This window comes from Procambarus clarkii, chromosome 23 (assembly GCF_040958095.1).
Source record: "Procambarus clarkii isolate CNS0578487 chromosome 23, FALCON_Pclarkii_2.0, whole genome shotgun sequence".
Lineage (NCBI taxonomy): Eukaryota > Metazoa > Arthropoda > Malacostraca > Decapoda > Cambaridae > Procambarus > Procambarus clarkii.
This window is the reverse complement of record NC_091172.1, coordinates 32,253,101-32,268,439: the sequence shown is the minus strand read 5'-3', so window position 1 is coordinate 32,268,439 and position 15,339 is coordinate 32,253,101. Positions and strand designations below refer to the sequence as shown.

The following is a 15,339-nucleotide window of genomic DNA, read 5'->3' as shown; positions in this document are numbered from 1 at the left end:
CCGCCACCATACTCCTAATATTCTGGAGAGATTTAGCACAAAAAATATATAGCCTGGGCAAGTTGCTGGCGGGTGACGGGCGGGATTATGCCCGCCACCAGCTCCAGGCCCGCGTGCCCCCGCCACCAGCTCCAGGCCCCGCATGCCCCCGCCACCAGCTCCAGGCCCGCGTGCCCCCGCCACCAGCTCCAGGCCCCGCATGCCCCCGCCACCAGCTCCAGGCCCGCGTGCCCCCGCCACCAGCTCCAGGCCCCGCATGCCCCCGCCACCAGCTCCGGGCCCCACGTGCCCCCGCCACCAGCTCCAGGCCCGCGTGCCCCCGCCACCAGCTCCAGGCCCCGCATGCCCCCGCCACCAGCTCCGGGCCCCACGTGCCCCCGCCACCAGCTCCGGGCCCCACGTGCCCCCGCCACCAGCTCCAGGCCCGCGTGCCCCCGCCACCAGCTCCAGGCCCCGCATGCCCCCGCCACCAGCTCCGGGCCCCACGTGCCCCCGCCACCAGCTCCAGGCCCGCGTGCCCCCGCCACCAGCTCCAGGCCCCGCATGCCCCCGCCACCAGCTCCAGGCCCGCGTGCCCCCGCCACCAGCTCCAGGCCCCGCATGCCCCCGCCACCAGCTCCAGGCCCGCGTGCCCCCGCCACCAGCTCCAGGCCCCGCATGCCCCCGCCACCAGCTCCGGGCCCCACGTGCCCCCGCCACCAGCTCCAGGCCCGCGTGCCCCCGCCACCAGCTCCAGGCCCCGCATGCCCCCGCCACCAGCTCCGGGCCCCACGTGCCCCCGCCACCAGCTCCGGGCCCCACGTGCCCCCGCCACAAGCTCCCGTAGGCACAACAATATTTACGTCCTATCTTTTATAAGCCTTTTATATATATATATATATATATATATATATATATATATATATATATATATATATATATATATATATATATATATATATATATATATATATATTAACATTTTTCATTGTTAGAAATTTCACGGCATGGAAGCTAATATCCAACTTTCTTTTGAATGTTTGGCTCATTCTTCAGTGTGTGTTTGTATGACGTCACTTGCTGGCGACTTACGGGTGTTTATGGTGTCTTTATTATCGTGAGTTATCGTCATCCCTCAGTCACCCTCCTGACGTCACTCCTTAAAGATCAGGTGTTTTCCTAGAAATAAAGGATTTCAATTCTTAAAGGATTAGGATTTCAGGACCTACACCATGGTGGCTGCTACAGGACCTATACCATGGTGGCTGCTACAGGACCTATACCATGGTGGCTGCTACAGGACCTATACCATGGTGGCTGCTACAGGACCTATACCATGGTGGCTGCTACAGGACCTACACCATGGTGGCTGCTACAGGACCTATACCATGGTGGCTGCTACAGGACCTATACCATGGTGGCTGCTACAGGACCTTCACCATGGTGGCTGCTACAGGACCTACACCATGGTGGCTGCTACAGGACCTATACCATGGTGGCTGCTACAGGACCTATACCATGGTGGCTGCTACAGGACCTACACCATGGTGGCTGCTACAGGACCTACACCATGGTGGCTGCTACAGGACCTATACCATGGTGGCTGCTACAGGACCTATACCATGGTGGCTGCTACAGGACCTATACCATGGTGCTGCTACAGGACCTACACCATGGTGGCTGCTACAGGACCTATACCATGGTGGCTGCTACAGGACCTATACCATGGTTGCTGCTACAGGACCTACACCATGGTGGCTGCTACAGGACCTATACCATGGTGGCTGCTACAGGACCTATACCATGGTGGCTGCTACAGGACCTACACCATGGTGGCTGCTACAGGACCTATACCATGGTGGCTGCTACAGGACCTATACCATGGTGGCTGCTACAGGACCTACACCATGGTGGCTGCTACAGGACCTATACCATGGTGGCTGCTACAGGACCTATACCATGGTGGCTGCTACAGGACCTATACCATGGTGGCTGCTACAGGACCTATACCATGGTGGCTGCTACAGGACCTATACCATGGTGGCTGCTACAGGACCTATACCATGGTGGCTGCTACAGGACCTATACCATGGTGGCTGCTACAGGACCTATACCATGGTGGCTGCTACAGGACCTATACCATGGTGGCTGCTACAGGACCTATACCATGGTGGCTGCTACAGGACCTATACCATGGTGGCTGCTACAGGACCTATACCATGGTGGCTGCTACAGGACCTATACCATGGTGGCTGCTACAGGACCTATACCATGGTGGCTGCTACAGGACCTATACCATGGTGGCTGCTACAGGACCTATACCATGGTGGCTGCTACAGGACCTATACCATGGTGGCTGCTACAGGACCTATACCATGGTGGCTGCTACAGGACCTATACCATGGGGACTGAGAACTATCCACTCATCATGTTGAGTTCACTAATTAGTGACTATTTACGCTAGTGACGTGACATGACTGGCACCTGAGTGACAACACGCTGAGTGTTGTCACACTTTCTCTCTCTCTCTCTCTCTCTCTCTCTCTCTCTCTCTCTCTCTCTGTATATTCTCTTCTATTATATAGAATATATTTTATATACCCATTCCTCATAATTATCTTTCCTTACCTTGAGTATTTTGTATGGGGTAATCATGTCTCCTGTGACTCATCTGTCTCGCGAGACACCACGAAGACAGTGCCTCACATTACCTCACAGTGGCTGGCAGTGCCAAGGAAGGGAGCTGCCATCTTGGCTGCCTCTGGTGCGTACTGTAAAACCGACAAAATATAAGACTATACAACAATACTACGCAGCACCACACGAAAAAATATTGAAAATTAATATACAACTTGGGCTTCACCATCTCAAATCATCTCCATTTAAATGATGCATTAAAAATGTAATATCGAAAAAGAAATTCCTAAAAAATGTAGAATATGACGTGAGGGAATTTATAAGCCAATACACCAGGTAATTCTGGCAGGAAAATGTATTACCTCGGAGGAATTCTGAGGATTTGAATGTCAGTCTTGGGGGATATGAGAGAGGACGCATGTGTGCCTAGTTGGTGAAGTGGAGCACACACACACACACGCACACACACACACACACACACACACACACACACACACACACACACACATACACACACACACACACACACATTCATACACACACACACACACATTCATACACACACACACACACACACACACACACACACACACACACACACACACACACACACACACACACACACACACACACACACACACACACACACACACACACACACACACACGCACACACACACACACACACACACAAGGGAACCACATCCCCGAGCCCTACAATCCCAGAGGGGAGTGGGGAACCCTCCACAAGCAGCTCAACGCTTGTGGAGCATCAAGCTAGTGAAACACCTGGAGCGAAGGGACTTTGTAACACAGCATCAACATGGGTTCAGGGATGGCAAGTCCTGCCTCACAAGGTTAATTGAATTCTACGACCAGGCAACAAAAATCAGGCAAGAAAGAGAGGGATGGGCAGACTGCATATTTTTGGATTGGCTGAAAGCCTTTGACACAGTACCACACACGAGGCTAGTGAAAAAGCTGGAGATGCAGGCTGGAGTGAAAGGGAAGGCACTCCACTGGATAAGGGAGTACCTAAGCAACAGAAGACACTGAGTCACTGTGAGGGGTGAGGTCTCAGATTGGTGAGACGTTACGAGTGTAGTCCCGCAGGGGTCAGTCCTGTACGGGGATCTAGATGAAGTCAAGTATGGACAAAGACAGGAACACACACTTGAGCATTACATCTTACACTCTGACAAAATTGAGTCATTTAGTGATAAATCTACACTCACGCTGCATCTTCTCACAAATGATAAAGTACCTGAACTAAGCGCACCGTATCCAGGTGTTGCTCCTGGTGCATACAGTCCTCTCACCTGTGTAGTGTGAGCACTGAAAATATTAACACAGCTCTGCTGCCTCAATCATCCCCTAATGTGCCCATAAACTAATGTTTCATGTTTTCCTATTCATGTATTATTAGCATAAAACCTACCATACATGTATATATTTATTCATGTAAACATAGATACTGTAATGATTATTTTTGTAACTGACACTATTATTATAGGGGCTACACATTAGAGGAACATTCTTATGTAAAATCACATTTGAGGTCTGATTAAGAATATGTGTTCTGTGTTATCTTTTTTACGCTACCGCTCACAGGACGAGTATGGGGTGCACAATAAACTACCGCTCACGGGAGGAGTATGGGGTGCACAATAAACTACCGCTCACGGGAGGAGTATGGGGTGCACAATAAACTAGCCGCCTCCCAAGCCAACAAGCACACACAGTACTAGTAATATTAGAGCCGTTACACAAGTTGCACTCAGTATGTGGCCAGTATGTGTCATGTAAGGGATGTACACCAGTATGTGCCAGTATGTGTCATGTGTCATGTAAGGGATATACACCAGTATGTGTCATGTAAGGGATGTTCGCTGCTTGATAATATAATGACCGGTGTTCCGTGTTGTTGCAGGGGGCGAGTGTTGGTGACCTGACCTCCTCCGCCACCGACACCTCTACTAGTGACGCAGGCGAGGCACATGATGACGCAAGAGAGGGCAGAGAGAAGCGCTTCCTGGGGGTGGAGACGAGAGGTGCTCTAGTGGCAGGTGACCCCACCCACGCCCCATGGATGGCAGACGGCTCCGCCCACGCTGGGTGGGGCTTCTCCACCGGGAACCTGCCGCTCGACCGGAACTTCAAGATGAAGCTACTGCAGAAGGCCAAGCTGCGACAAAAGAGTCGGCCGCTGCCGTCCACCCAGAGCACCCACAGCACCATGCCCATCGGCAAGAGGAACCTGGCGGCTCTGGCGGCGACAAATAACATGCCCAAGAACGTGAAGAAGTCGGAGAGTTTGACCACACCTTCGACTGACGTTTCTACTACGGAGCTAAATTTGCAAGACAAGCGCAACATTGCCAGTCTCGCTCGGGACGGTAACTTACCAGATGCAAGAATTAAGAAGGACGTGGACGCTGATGGTTCTGTAACCAGCGAACGACTGTCGGTCGCAGCTCCTTCCAAGGAGGATGACCACGACACATCCCTCGACGCCAAAGTATCTCACCCTAGCAACACCAGCAGCCAGAGCGAAAATGTATCACTACATTCTGATGTCGACAAACGACACATATCGAGCATTGCAAGAGCAAATAATTTCCCCAGACACAGTCTCCAGGAGAAGAGATATTTTGACTCGACTCTCGACTCCTTCAGAGACAATGATGTCAACAAACGGTTTTATGCCTCTCTTCTGAAGTCCAACAGCCTGCCTCGCCCAGTGTTCCTCGCTGGCATGCCCAGCCAAGACAAGCGGTACCTCGCCTCCCTGCTCAAAGCCCAGCGCTTCAGCAGCCTCCCTGATGGTCAAAACCAGCACAACAGCTTTTACTCCTCACTGGCCAAAAATACAGACCTTGGAAGCGGCGTAGACAAGCGGTCGCTGACGTCACTACTCGAGCGGCTAAGAAGCTCAGGCAACACACTCGAAGATGAGAAAACAAATGAAGAACAATCAGAGTCGCTGGGTGAAGATAAGCGCCACTTGTCCTCTCTCTTCCAGCCAAGAAACGATAATTTTTTGGATACACTGAATGAAGAAAAACGACACTTGGCCTCTCTTTATACGAGAATGCAACACGACGATTTACTTGACGAAAAAAAACGATATTTAGCATCTCTGTTTAAGAACACAAGGAACCAAGATTACCTCGATGTTTTCAACGAAGAGAAACGACATCTCTCATCACTATACAAACCTAAGAGAAACGACATTTCTTTGGACATGTTTGACGAAGAAAAACGACATCTGGGATCACTGTACAAACCAAGAAGAAGCGACTATTCAATTAATATGTTAGAGGAAGAAAAAAGACATTTGGGATCACTTTACAAGCCAAGAAGAAACGACGATTCTTTTGATAATTTTGATGAAGAAAAACGACATTTGGGATCACTTTACAAACCAAAAAGAAACGATGATTCTTTTGATAATTTTGATGAAGAAAAACGACATTTGGCATCACTATACAAGCCAAGGAGAAACGACGATTCTTTGGAGATGTTTGATGAAGAAAAACGACATTTGGCATCACTTTACAAGCCAAGAAGAAACGACGATTCAATGAATGAATTCAACGAAGAAAAACGACATTTGGCGTCACTTTACAAACCAAGAAGAAACGACGATTCTTTGGAAACGTTCGATGAAGAAAAACGACATTTGGCGTCACTTTACAAGCCAAGGAGAAACGACGATTCAATGAATGAATTTGATGAAGAAAAACGACATTTGGCGTCACTTTACAAGCCAAGGAGAAACGACGATTCAATGAATGAATTTGATGAAGAAAAACGACATTTGGCGTCACTTTACAAGCCAAGGAGAAACGACGATTCAATGAACGAATTTGATGAAGAAAAACGACATTTGGCGTCACTTTACAAGCCAAGGAGAAACGACGATTCAATGAATGAATTCAACGAAGAAAAACGACATTTGGCGTCACTTTACAAACCTAGAAGAAACGACGAATCTTTGGAGATGTTCGATGAAGAAAAACGACATTTGGCATCACTTTACAAGCCAAGAAGAAACGACGATTCTTTGGAGATGTTCGATGAAGAAAAACGACATTTGGCATCACTTTACAAGCCAAGAAGAAACGATGATTCTTTGGATAGGTTTGACGAAGAAAAACGACATTTGGCGTCACTTTACAAGCCAAGGAGAAACGACGATTCAATGAATGAATTTGATGAAGAAAAACGACATTTGGCGTCACTTTACAAGCCAAGGAGAAACGACGATTCAATGAACGAATTTGATGAAGAAAAACGACATTTGGCGTCACTTTACAAGCCAAGGAGAAACGACGATTCAATGAACGAATTTGATGAAGAAAAACGACATTTGGCATCACTTTACAAGCCAAGAAGAAGCGACGATTCAATGAATGAATTCAACGAAGAAAAACGACATTTGGCGTCACTTTACAAACCAAGAAGAAACGACGAATCTTTGGAGATGTTCGATGAAGAAAAACGACATTTGGCATCACTTTACAAGCCAAGAAGAAACGACGATTCTTTGGAAACGTTCGATGAAGAAAAACGACATTTGGCGTCACTTTACAAACCAAGAAGAAACGATGATTCTTTGGATAGGTTTGACGAAGAAAAACGACATTTGGGATCACTTTACAAGCCAAGGAGAAACGACGATTCAATGAATGAATTTGATGAAGAAAAACGACATTTGGCGTCACTTTACAAGCCAAGGAGAAACGACGATTCAATTAATGACTTTGATGAAGAAAAACGACATTTGGGATCACTTTACAAACCAAGACGAAACGACGATTCAGCGAATATGTTTGACGAAGAAAAACGACATTTGGGATCACTTTTCAAACCAAGACGAAACGACGATTCAGTGAATATGTTTGACGAAGAAAAACGACATTTGGGATCACTTTTCAAACCTAGAAGAAACGAGGATTCTTTGGCTACGTTTGACGAGGAAAAACGACATTTAGGATCACTTTACAAACCAAGGAGGAACGACGAATATTTCGATACAATTGATGAAGAAAAAAGACATTTAGGATCACTTTACAAACCAAGAAGAAACGACGATTCTTTGGATACGTTTGACAACGAAAAACGACACTTTGCGTCCCTACTTAACAAAAAATCCGAAGATATGTCCAGTGATCCTTCAGAGGAACCCGCCATGGAGGAGAAAACGCTCTCGGCCCTCCGGAACGAAGTAGGGAAAAGTGAGGTCCCGGAGTCCCAAGAACAAACGCACATCTCGTCGTTATTGAAACACCAATACTCAGCGGATCCTCTGGAGGAAGATAATATTGACACGAGACACTACGCAGCCCTGCTGAAGAAGTCGTCCGGCTTCCTGAACAACTCGGTTGATGACGACGTTGGTTACTCCATCAACGACTCAGACGAGATTCATGATGGCAGCGTCGCGGGCTCTGTCGGTTCCTTCGACGTTGACAAAAGGTACTTTGCTTCGCTCCTGAGAAACAGACAATTTGGCTTCGGACCAGATGCCAAATCAGCAGAGAAACGCTACTTTGCGTCACTCTTAAAGAACAGACAATCAAGCTTTGGACCAGATGCCAAATCAGCAGAGAAACGCTACTTTGCGTCACTCTTAAAGAACAGACAATCAAGTTTTGGACCAGATGCCAAATCAGCGGAGAAACGCTACTTCGCGTCACTCTTAAAGAACAGACAATCAAGCTTTAGACCATACGACCAGTCAACAGGCAAACGCTACTTTGCGTCACTCTTAAGGAACAGACAATCAAGCTTTAGACCATACGACCAGTCAACAGACAAACGCTACTTTGCGTCTCTCTTAAACAGCAGACAATCAGGCTTCGGAAGAGACGACCAGTCAACAGATAAACGCCATTATGCCTCACTACTAAAATCCAGACAATCAGGCCTTGAAGAAAAGCGGCATATTGGTTCTCTGATGCAACAAAAGCAAACGAGCTTCGTTCCAAATTCTCAGTCAGCTGACAAACGTCATCTTGGCTCATTGCTGCAAAACACACAATCTAGCCTCGCGCCAGATGGCAGACAAACAAACAAGCGCCATCTTAGCTCGATTCTAGACGACAAGATAATCAATAACAATGCACCAGACCACCCGAGACGAAAGCGCTACATTGGAGCCTTAGCTAAAAGTAACAACATGCCGTACCCTTACTCCAGGTCCAGACAGAATCGCCGCGATGCCCCCAACACTCCAGAAGACAACGCCGCCTACCTGGAACGTCTCATCCGACTGGAAATCCAGAAAGGGCTCTTGCGCAAGCGTCAGAGGCAGAACCTCATCAATGGTAACAGTAAAATCCTTGCCTTGCTGGACAGTATAAGAAAGTCACGTTCTCCCGACGAGGACGTCAGCGAGACCTTCCTACAGGTCAAGAGAAACATTCAGTCCCTCGCCAGAAACGGCCACTTGCCCATTTACCGAGCCTATAAGCGTGACTACGGTGTCGACGACGGCCTGGACGATGATGACCTCCTGCAGGATGATCAGTACCTGACGGAGTCCTGGGACAACACCAACCTACCACAAGCCGCCGTCAGCAAAAGGTTTCTAAGTAAGTTCCTATACTAAGCCTTTCTTGATAGACTAGAGTTACTAGATTGTTGTTGGTTGCTGTGTGTGTGTGCCTTGTCAACGAGCGAAGTGCTTGCCGTTCCACCACATCCATTGTCTCTCTTGTTCTGTGACAGTATGAGCTTAACGCTCAAGCGCCACCAATAATTTCTTTTTACTTCTAACAACAAATAATATGCCTATATATATACAATTTTTGTGTATGAACCGAACCACATGTAGGCTACGAGGGGGGGGGGGGGGGGCAAGAGGGTACTGCATGCCATCACCTTATGTGTCCTATTTCTGAAATGTGCCTCTGTTAGCATATGGCCATATCTTACCGAATAGATTATATATATATATATATATATATATATATATATATATATATATATATATATATATATATATATGTCGTACCTAGTAGCCAGAACTCACTTCTCAGCCTACTATGCAAGGCCCGATTTGCCTAATAAGCCAAGTTTTCATGAATTAATGTTTTTTCGTCTACCTAACCTACCTAACCTAACCTAACCTAGCTTTTTTTTGGCTACCTAACCTAACCTTACCTATAAAGATAGGTTAGATTAGGTTAGGTAGGGTTGGTTAGGTTCGGTCATATATCTACGTTAATTTTAACTCCAATAAAAAAAAATTGACCTCATACATAATGAAATGGGAAGCTTTATCATTTCATAAGAAAAAAAATATATAAAATATATTAATTTAGGAAAACTTGGCTTATTAGGCAAATCGGGCCTTGCATAGTAGGCTGAGAAGTGAGTTCTGGCTACTAGGTACGACATATACATATATATAGACCCTGCAGGTCCATCTCAGCCGTTAAGGCAATGACCCAACCTTCGGAGCCTTGACCCAACCTTCAGGGGCCTTAATTCTACCCCTCATGGCCTTGACCTAGCCCTCAGGTCTGCCTCAGGTGTCCAAACATTAGTCGTCTACCTCACTGACTTAACTCAAAGCCTTCGAGTCTCAGTGAATCTATTAATTCACTTTATCTTATCTAATCTTCCAAACCATACTACCACTCTCAGAGGCACGTGCTCGAACCAAAATAATATAGACTCCTGTGAGACTTCTCCAACTTTTGCCAAGTATGGTAGCCCCACATTTTTTCTCTTATGAATAAGATCAAAGAACTTCCAGTATCTCGAAGTAAAATTTCATGTTTGTGATCCACAATATTGCGTCAGGGCCACAGACCAAAGGGGAGAGCCTCAGGGCCCCAGACTAGTGGCCGAGCATCACGGGCACTGACCAGAGGAAGGGAATCTCAGGACCACAGGCTAAAGTGGCCGAGCATCAGGACCACAGACAAGGACCTCAGAGTCACATATGCTCTGCCTCGTAACTTTGCTGAAAAAAAAACTTCTGCCAGTTCTTCACCGTGAAATTATACGTTCGAAATCAATATTTTAGTGTTGGGTTGAGGGAAGACATGGAGCAGTGTGATGGGGCTGCAGTAAAGGTGGTAGGGAACTGGTCGACAGATGGGGTCGAGCAGTGTGGTGGGGCAGAGGACTGGTATATAAGATTGTTATCAGCCACGTTTCAGTAGACTGACTGTCGTTGTCATTGAACACCAATATTAATTTCCACTGTTTGTTGCTTCAGGTTGCTTTTGCAACCCTGTCAACAGTAGCATTCCTTGAGATGCCAACATGCGATAGAATTCAGAGGAATTTAATCTCAAATCCATTTTCTTTAGCATCCAAAACATACATTCGAACATCACTGACTATTTTCTAGGTGTTACTACTATGTGCTCTTAGTGCCATAATTCCACTGCTTTTGTCTTTTAAATATTCAGTGACGAGGTATATGGCTGGAAGTTGGAACTGAGTTGTACTTGCCCAGTCACTGACGCGCTTCACTGCTGAGTGCACGAGAGCACGTGCAGCTGTGTGTATAGCAGCTGCACGTGCGGTCCATCTCTCCCCCCCCCCCACCTCCTACAGAGCCCCGGTGTACGCCACTGGTACACGTCGTCACCCGTACCCTGACCACCCTGGGTGATGCTGCACACTGGTAACTCCCACAGTAATGTCTTCACTACCTTACTGGGCGGTATTTACCAGACCTTACGTGGATTAATTGGTTGACTGATCATTAATTGGGACGGGTTCATATTTAACATTAGTGAAGTGGTCGAGAGATCTAATAGGCAGGGGGGGTTATCTTGAGGTTATCTTGAGATGATTTCGTTTTTTTTTTTAATGTCCCCGCGGCCCGGTCCTCGACCAGGCCTCCACCCCCAGAAAGCAGCCCGTGACAGCTGACTAATACCCAGGTACCTATTTTACTGGTAACAGGGGCATAGAGTGAAAGAAACTCTGTCCATTGTTTCTCGCCGGCGCCTGGGATCGAACCCGGGACCACAGGATCACAAGTCCAGCGTGCTGTCCGCTCGGCCTGCCCCTCCAGTGATGGGGCAGGGAAATGAGCCAGGGGAGGGAAATGAGGAGGCGGGAGACGGGGGGTGGGGATGAGTAGGCAGGGGGGGATGATGATGTGCGGGGTGAGGGGGAGGAGGATGGGGAATGATGGGGTGCAGGGTGAGGGGGGGGTGCGAGGGACCGGGGTACAGTAGAGAGGAAGGAAAGACTGCCTCCTGTCACACTTTGTCTTCTACGCCATTGTTCGACGCACTTTGTCTTCCACCCCAGACGCTTCTACGTCTTCCAGCCGCACCTCCTCCCTCTTTCTCCTGATAGTTTCCTTCCCTTACTCCTGCTGCTGCTGCTGCTCCAGCTGCTGCCCCTCCCCCTCCCCCCCCCCTCTCCTCCCTTCTCCCCCTTCTGATAATCGCTCTAAAATTCTGCGATTTAATTAATCGGTTTTTAATTTCTCTCAAAAACGCTTCATGTTTTCTGTGGCGTTTGTGGCAGAAAAACTGATCCAATAGTCGCCATCAGGTGGGTACGACACCATGGGGTTGTCAACAGCAGGGGGGGGGGCTATAATACCATGGGGGATTCAGCATCAGTTCAGAATTATATAAGGTGCGGGATGACAATACAACAATAGATATAAAAACAACAACATATGTAAATACAATACAACAAAAGGTATATATCCTTGTATACAGTAATTACGTTCGTGTGTGAACATTTGTAATAGTCTCCAGTGTTGGTAAACATTACCACGTGGTGGTCTCCAGTGTTGGTAAACATTACCACGTGGTGGTCTCCAGTGTTGGTAAACATTACCACGTGGTGGTCTCCAGTGTTGGTAAACATTACCACGTGGTGGTCTCCAGTGTTGGTAAACATTACCACGTGGTGGTCTCCAGTGTTGGTAAACATTACCACGTGGTGGTCTCCAGTGTTGGTAAACATTACCACGTGGTGGTCTCCAGTGTTGGTAAACATTACCACGTGGTGGTCTCCAGTGTTGGTAAACATTACCACGTGGTGGTCTCCAGTGTTGGTAAACATTACCACGTGGTGGTCTCCAGTGTTGGTAAACATTACCACGTGGTGGTCTCCAGTGTTGGTAAACATTACCACGTGGTGGTCTCCAGTGTTGGTAAACATTACCAAGTGGTGGTCTCCAGTGTTGGTAAACATTACCACGTGGTGGTCTCCAGTGTTGGTAAACATTACCACGTGGTGGTCTCCAGTGGTGGTAAACATTACCACGTGGTGGTCTCCAGTGTTGGTAAACATTACCACGTGGTGGTCTCCAGTGTTGGTAAACATTACCACGTGGTGGTCTCCAGTGGTGGTAAACATTACCACGTGGTGGTCTCCAGTGATGGTAAACATTACCACGTGGTGGTCTCCAGTGGTGGTAAACATTACCACGTGGTGGTCTCCAGTGGTGGTAAACATTACCACGTGGTGGTCTCCAGTGTTGGTAAACATTACCACGTGGTGGTCTCCAGTGTTGGTAAACATTACCACGTGGTGGTCTCCAGTGTTGGTAAACATTACCACGTGGTGGTCTCCAGTGGTGGTAAACATTACCACGTGGTGGTCTCCAGTGGTGGTAAACATTACCACGTGGTGGTCTCCAGTGTTGGTAAACATTACCACGTGGTGGTCTCCAGTGGTGGTAAACATTACCACGTGGTGGTCTCCAGTGGTGGTAAACAGTACCACGTAGTGGTCTCCAGTGGTGGTAAACAGTACCACGTGGTGGTCTCCAGTGGTGGTAAACAGTACCACGTAGTGGTCTCCAGTGGTGGTAAACAGTACCACGTAGTGGTCTCCAGTGGTGGTAAACAGTACCACGTAGTGGTCTCCAGTGGTGGTAAACAGTACCACGTAGTGGTCTCCAGTGGTGGTAAACATTACCACGTGGTGGTCTCCAGTGGTGGTAAACATTACCACGTGGTGGTCTCCAGTGGTGGTAAACATTACCACGTGGTGGTCTCCAGTGGTGGTAAACATTACCACGTGGTGGTCTCCAGTGGTGGTAAACATTACCACGTGGTGGTCTCCAGTGGTGGTAAACATTACCACGTGGTGGTCTCCAGTGGTGGTAAACATTACCACGTGGTGGTCTCCAGTGGTGGTAAACATTACCACGTGGTGGTCTCCAGTGGTGGTAAACATTACCACGTAGTGGTCTCCAGTGGTGGTAAACATTACCACGTGGTGGTCTCCTATACAAATCAATGTCAAGTTCCATGAATTACGCAAACAAAAATGTTTTACATAATTTTATAATGAAAGATCTTGAACACTTAATATAAAGAAATTATAAACAAAATCTAACAATAAAATAAAGAACTATAAAAAGGATAATAAAGAATAAGAGGAAGAACAAATGTGGGAGGGGGGGGTACCTGCCCCCCTCCCCCACACACACACAGTCTCTCTCTCTCTCTCTCTCTCTCTCTCTCTCTCTCTCTCTCTCTCTCTCTCTCTCTCTCTCTCTCTCTCTCTCGCTCTCTCTCTCGCGCTCTCAGCACTACACAGAATCTACATTTTCCGTCTCATATAAGCTTGTGTGGAATGGTGCGTGGGGAAAAGAGATTTATGTGAGGGGGGGAGGATACCTCCAGGCGGCGGACGGGGCGGAGCTTAGAGAGGGAGAGCGGCCTGGACCTTTTTTCAGAGGATAAGACTCCGGTTGATGGATTCACATCGCGTGGCGTGGAGTCGCGGCCGGGAGCCAGGAAGCCTCGGGGCAGCGAGTGGGGAATGAAGCAGGGATAGAATATTCAACCCGGTGTTAGTGAGTCTTAGGTCAACTCAGGTAATTTTTTGTGGTAGATCAAACACCTGGGACGATATATATATATATATATATATATATATATATATATATATATATATATATATATATATATATATATATATATATATATATATGGGGTTCTAGAAAATGTGACCTGTAGCCTTGACATAGGAACAACAATTATAATTAACTTGATAAATATAGATTAGAAGAGAGGCAGGAGACACTGATGAGGACAAAATCACCGAAGAAAAAAGAAGGTTTAAACTTTCCATGGGGGGAATTAATTACATTTTTTGACTACAAAGAGATGGATCGTAGGCCATTCCTCGGAGAACAGGGAAAAAGAACATTGCTTAAAGTTTCTTAAGAAAACGGCGGCAGGTAGAGACCCTTTGGAGAGTGAGGAGGGAAATGAAGAGATGAAAAGTAGAAGATCAGGAGTGGAGGAGAGCGTGAGGGAAGGGATGATAGAAGGAAGAGGAAGGGAGGGAGGAGAGTGATGGGGAGACACCGTCCTCCTCAGTGACCAGAGCAGTCGGAGGCACAGTCAGTGAGGGAGAGTTATTATTATGAACATCTTTATTGACAAAATTAATTACAATTTTGGTGTACAGTTTGCAGTGACCGCCTGGAGGCCGCCACGCCCTCCCGCCCGCCTCCTGCAAATACCATTAATGACTAACACAACCTAACCTAGGCCTAAATATTCAACATGTTCTCGTATATAATAATATTACCTTATATTTGCAAAAATATAAGCTTTGAATGCTCAGGGGGTTAAAATTGGTGTATGCGTCTATGGACGAGCCTAGCCTGAGGACGGGTTGCAGAGAGCACCTGTAGCATTTATAGTCACTTGTGGTCATCTCACGCCTGTTAGCTTATAGTGACTTAGTGTGTTGGGCTACTCTC

At 47.3% G+C, this 15,339-nt stretch overlaps 1 protein-coding gene across 1 annotated transcript in view; it reads left to right on the top strand.

The window, feature by feature from the left end:
• Nucleotides 1-15,339, top strand: part of LOC123750662 (uncharacterized) — a 110,639-nt gene that overhangs the window by 75,064 nt on the left and 20,236 nt on the right. Inside the window, exon 3 of the mRNA XM_069330112.1 lies at nt 4,546-9,214. Within this exon, the coding sequence (XP_069186213.1) occupies nt 4,546-9,214 (4,669 nt within the window). The remainder of the gene's footprint in view (nt 1-4,545; nt 9,215-15,339) is intronic.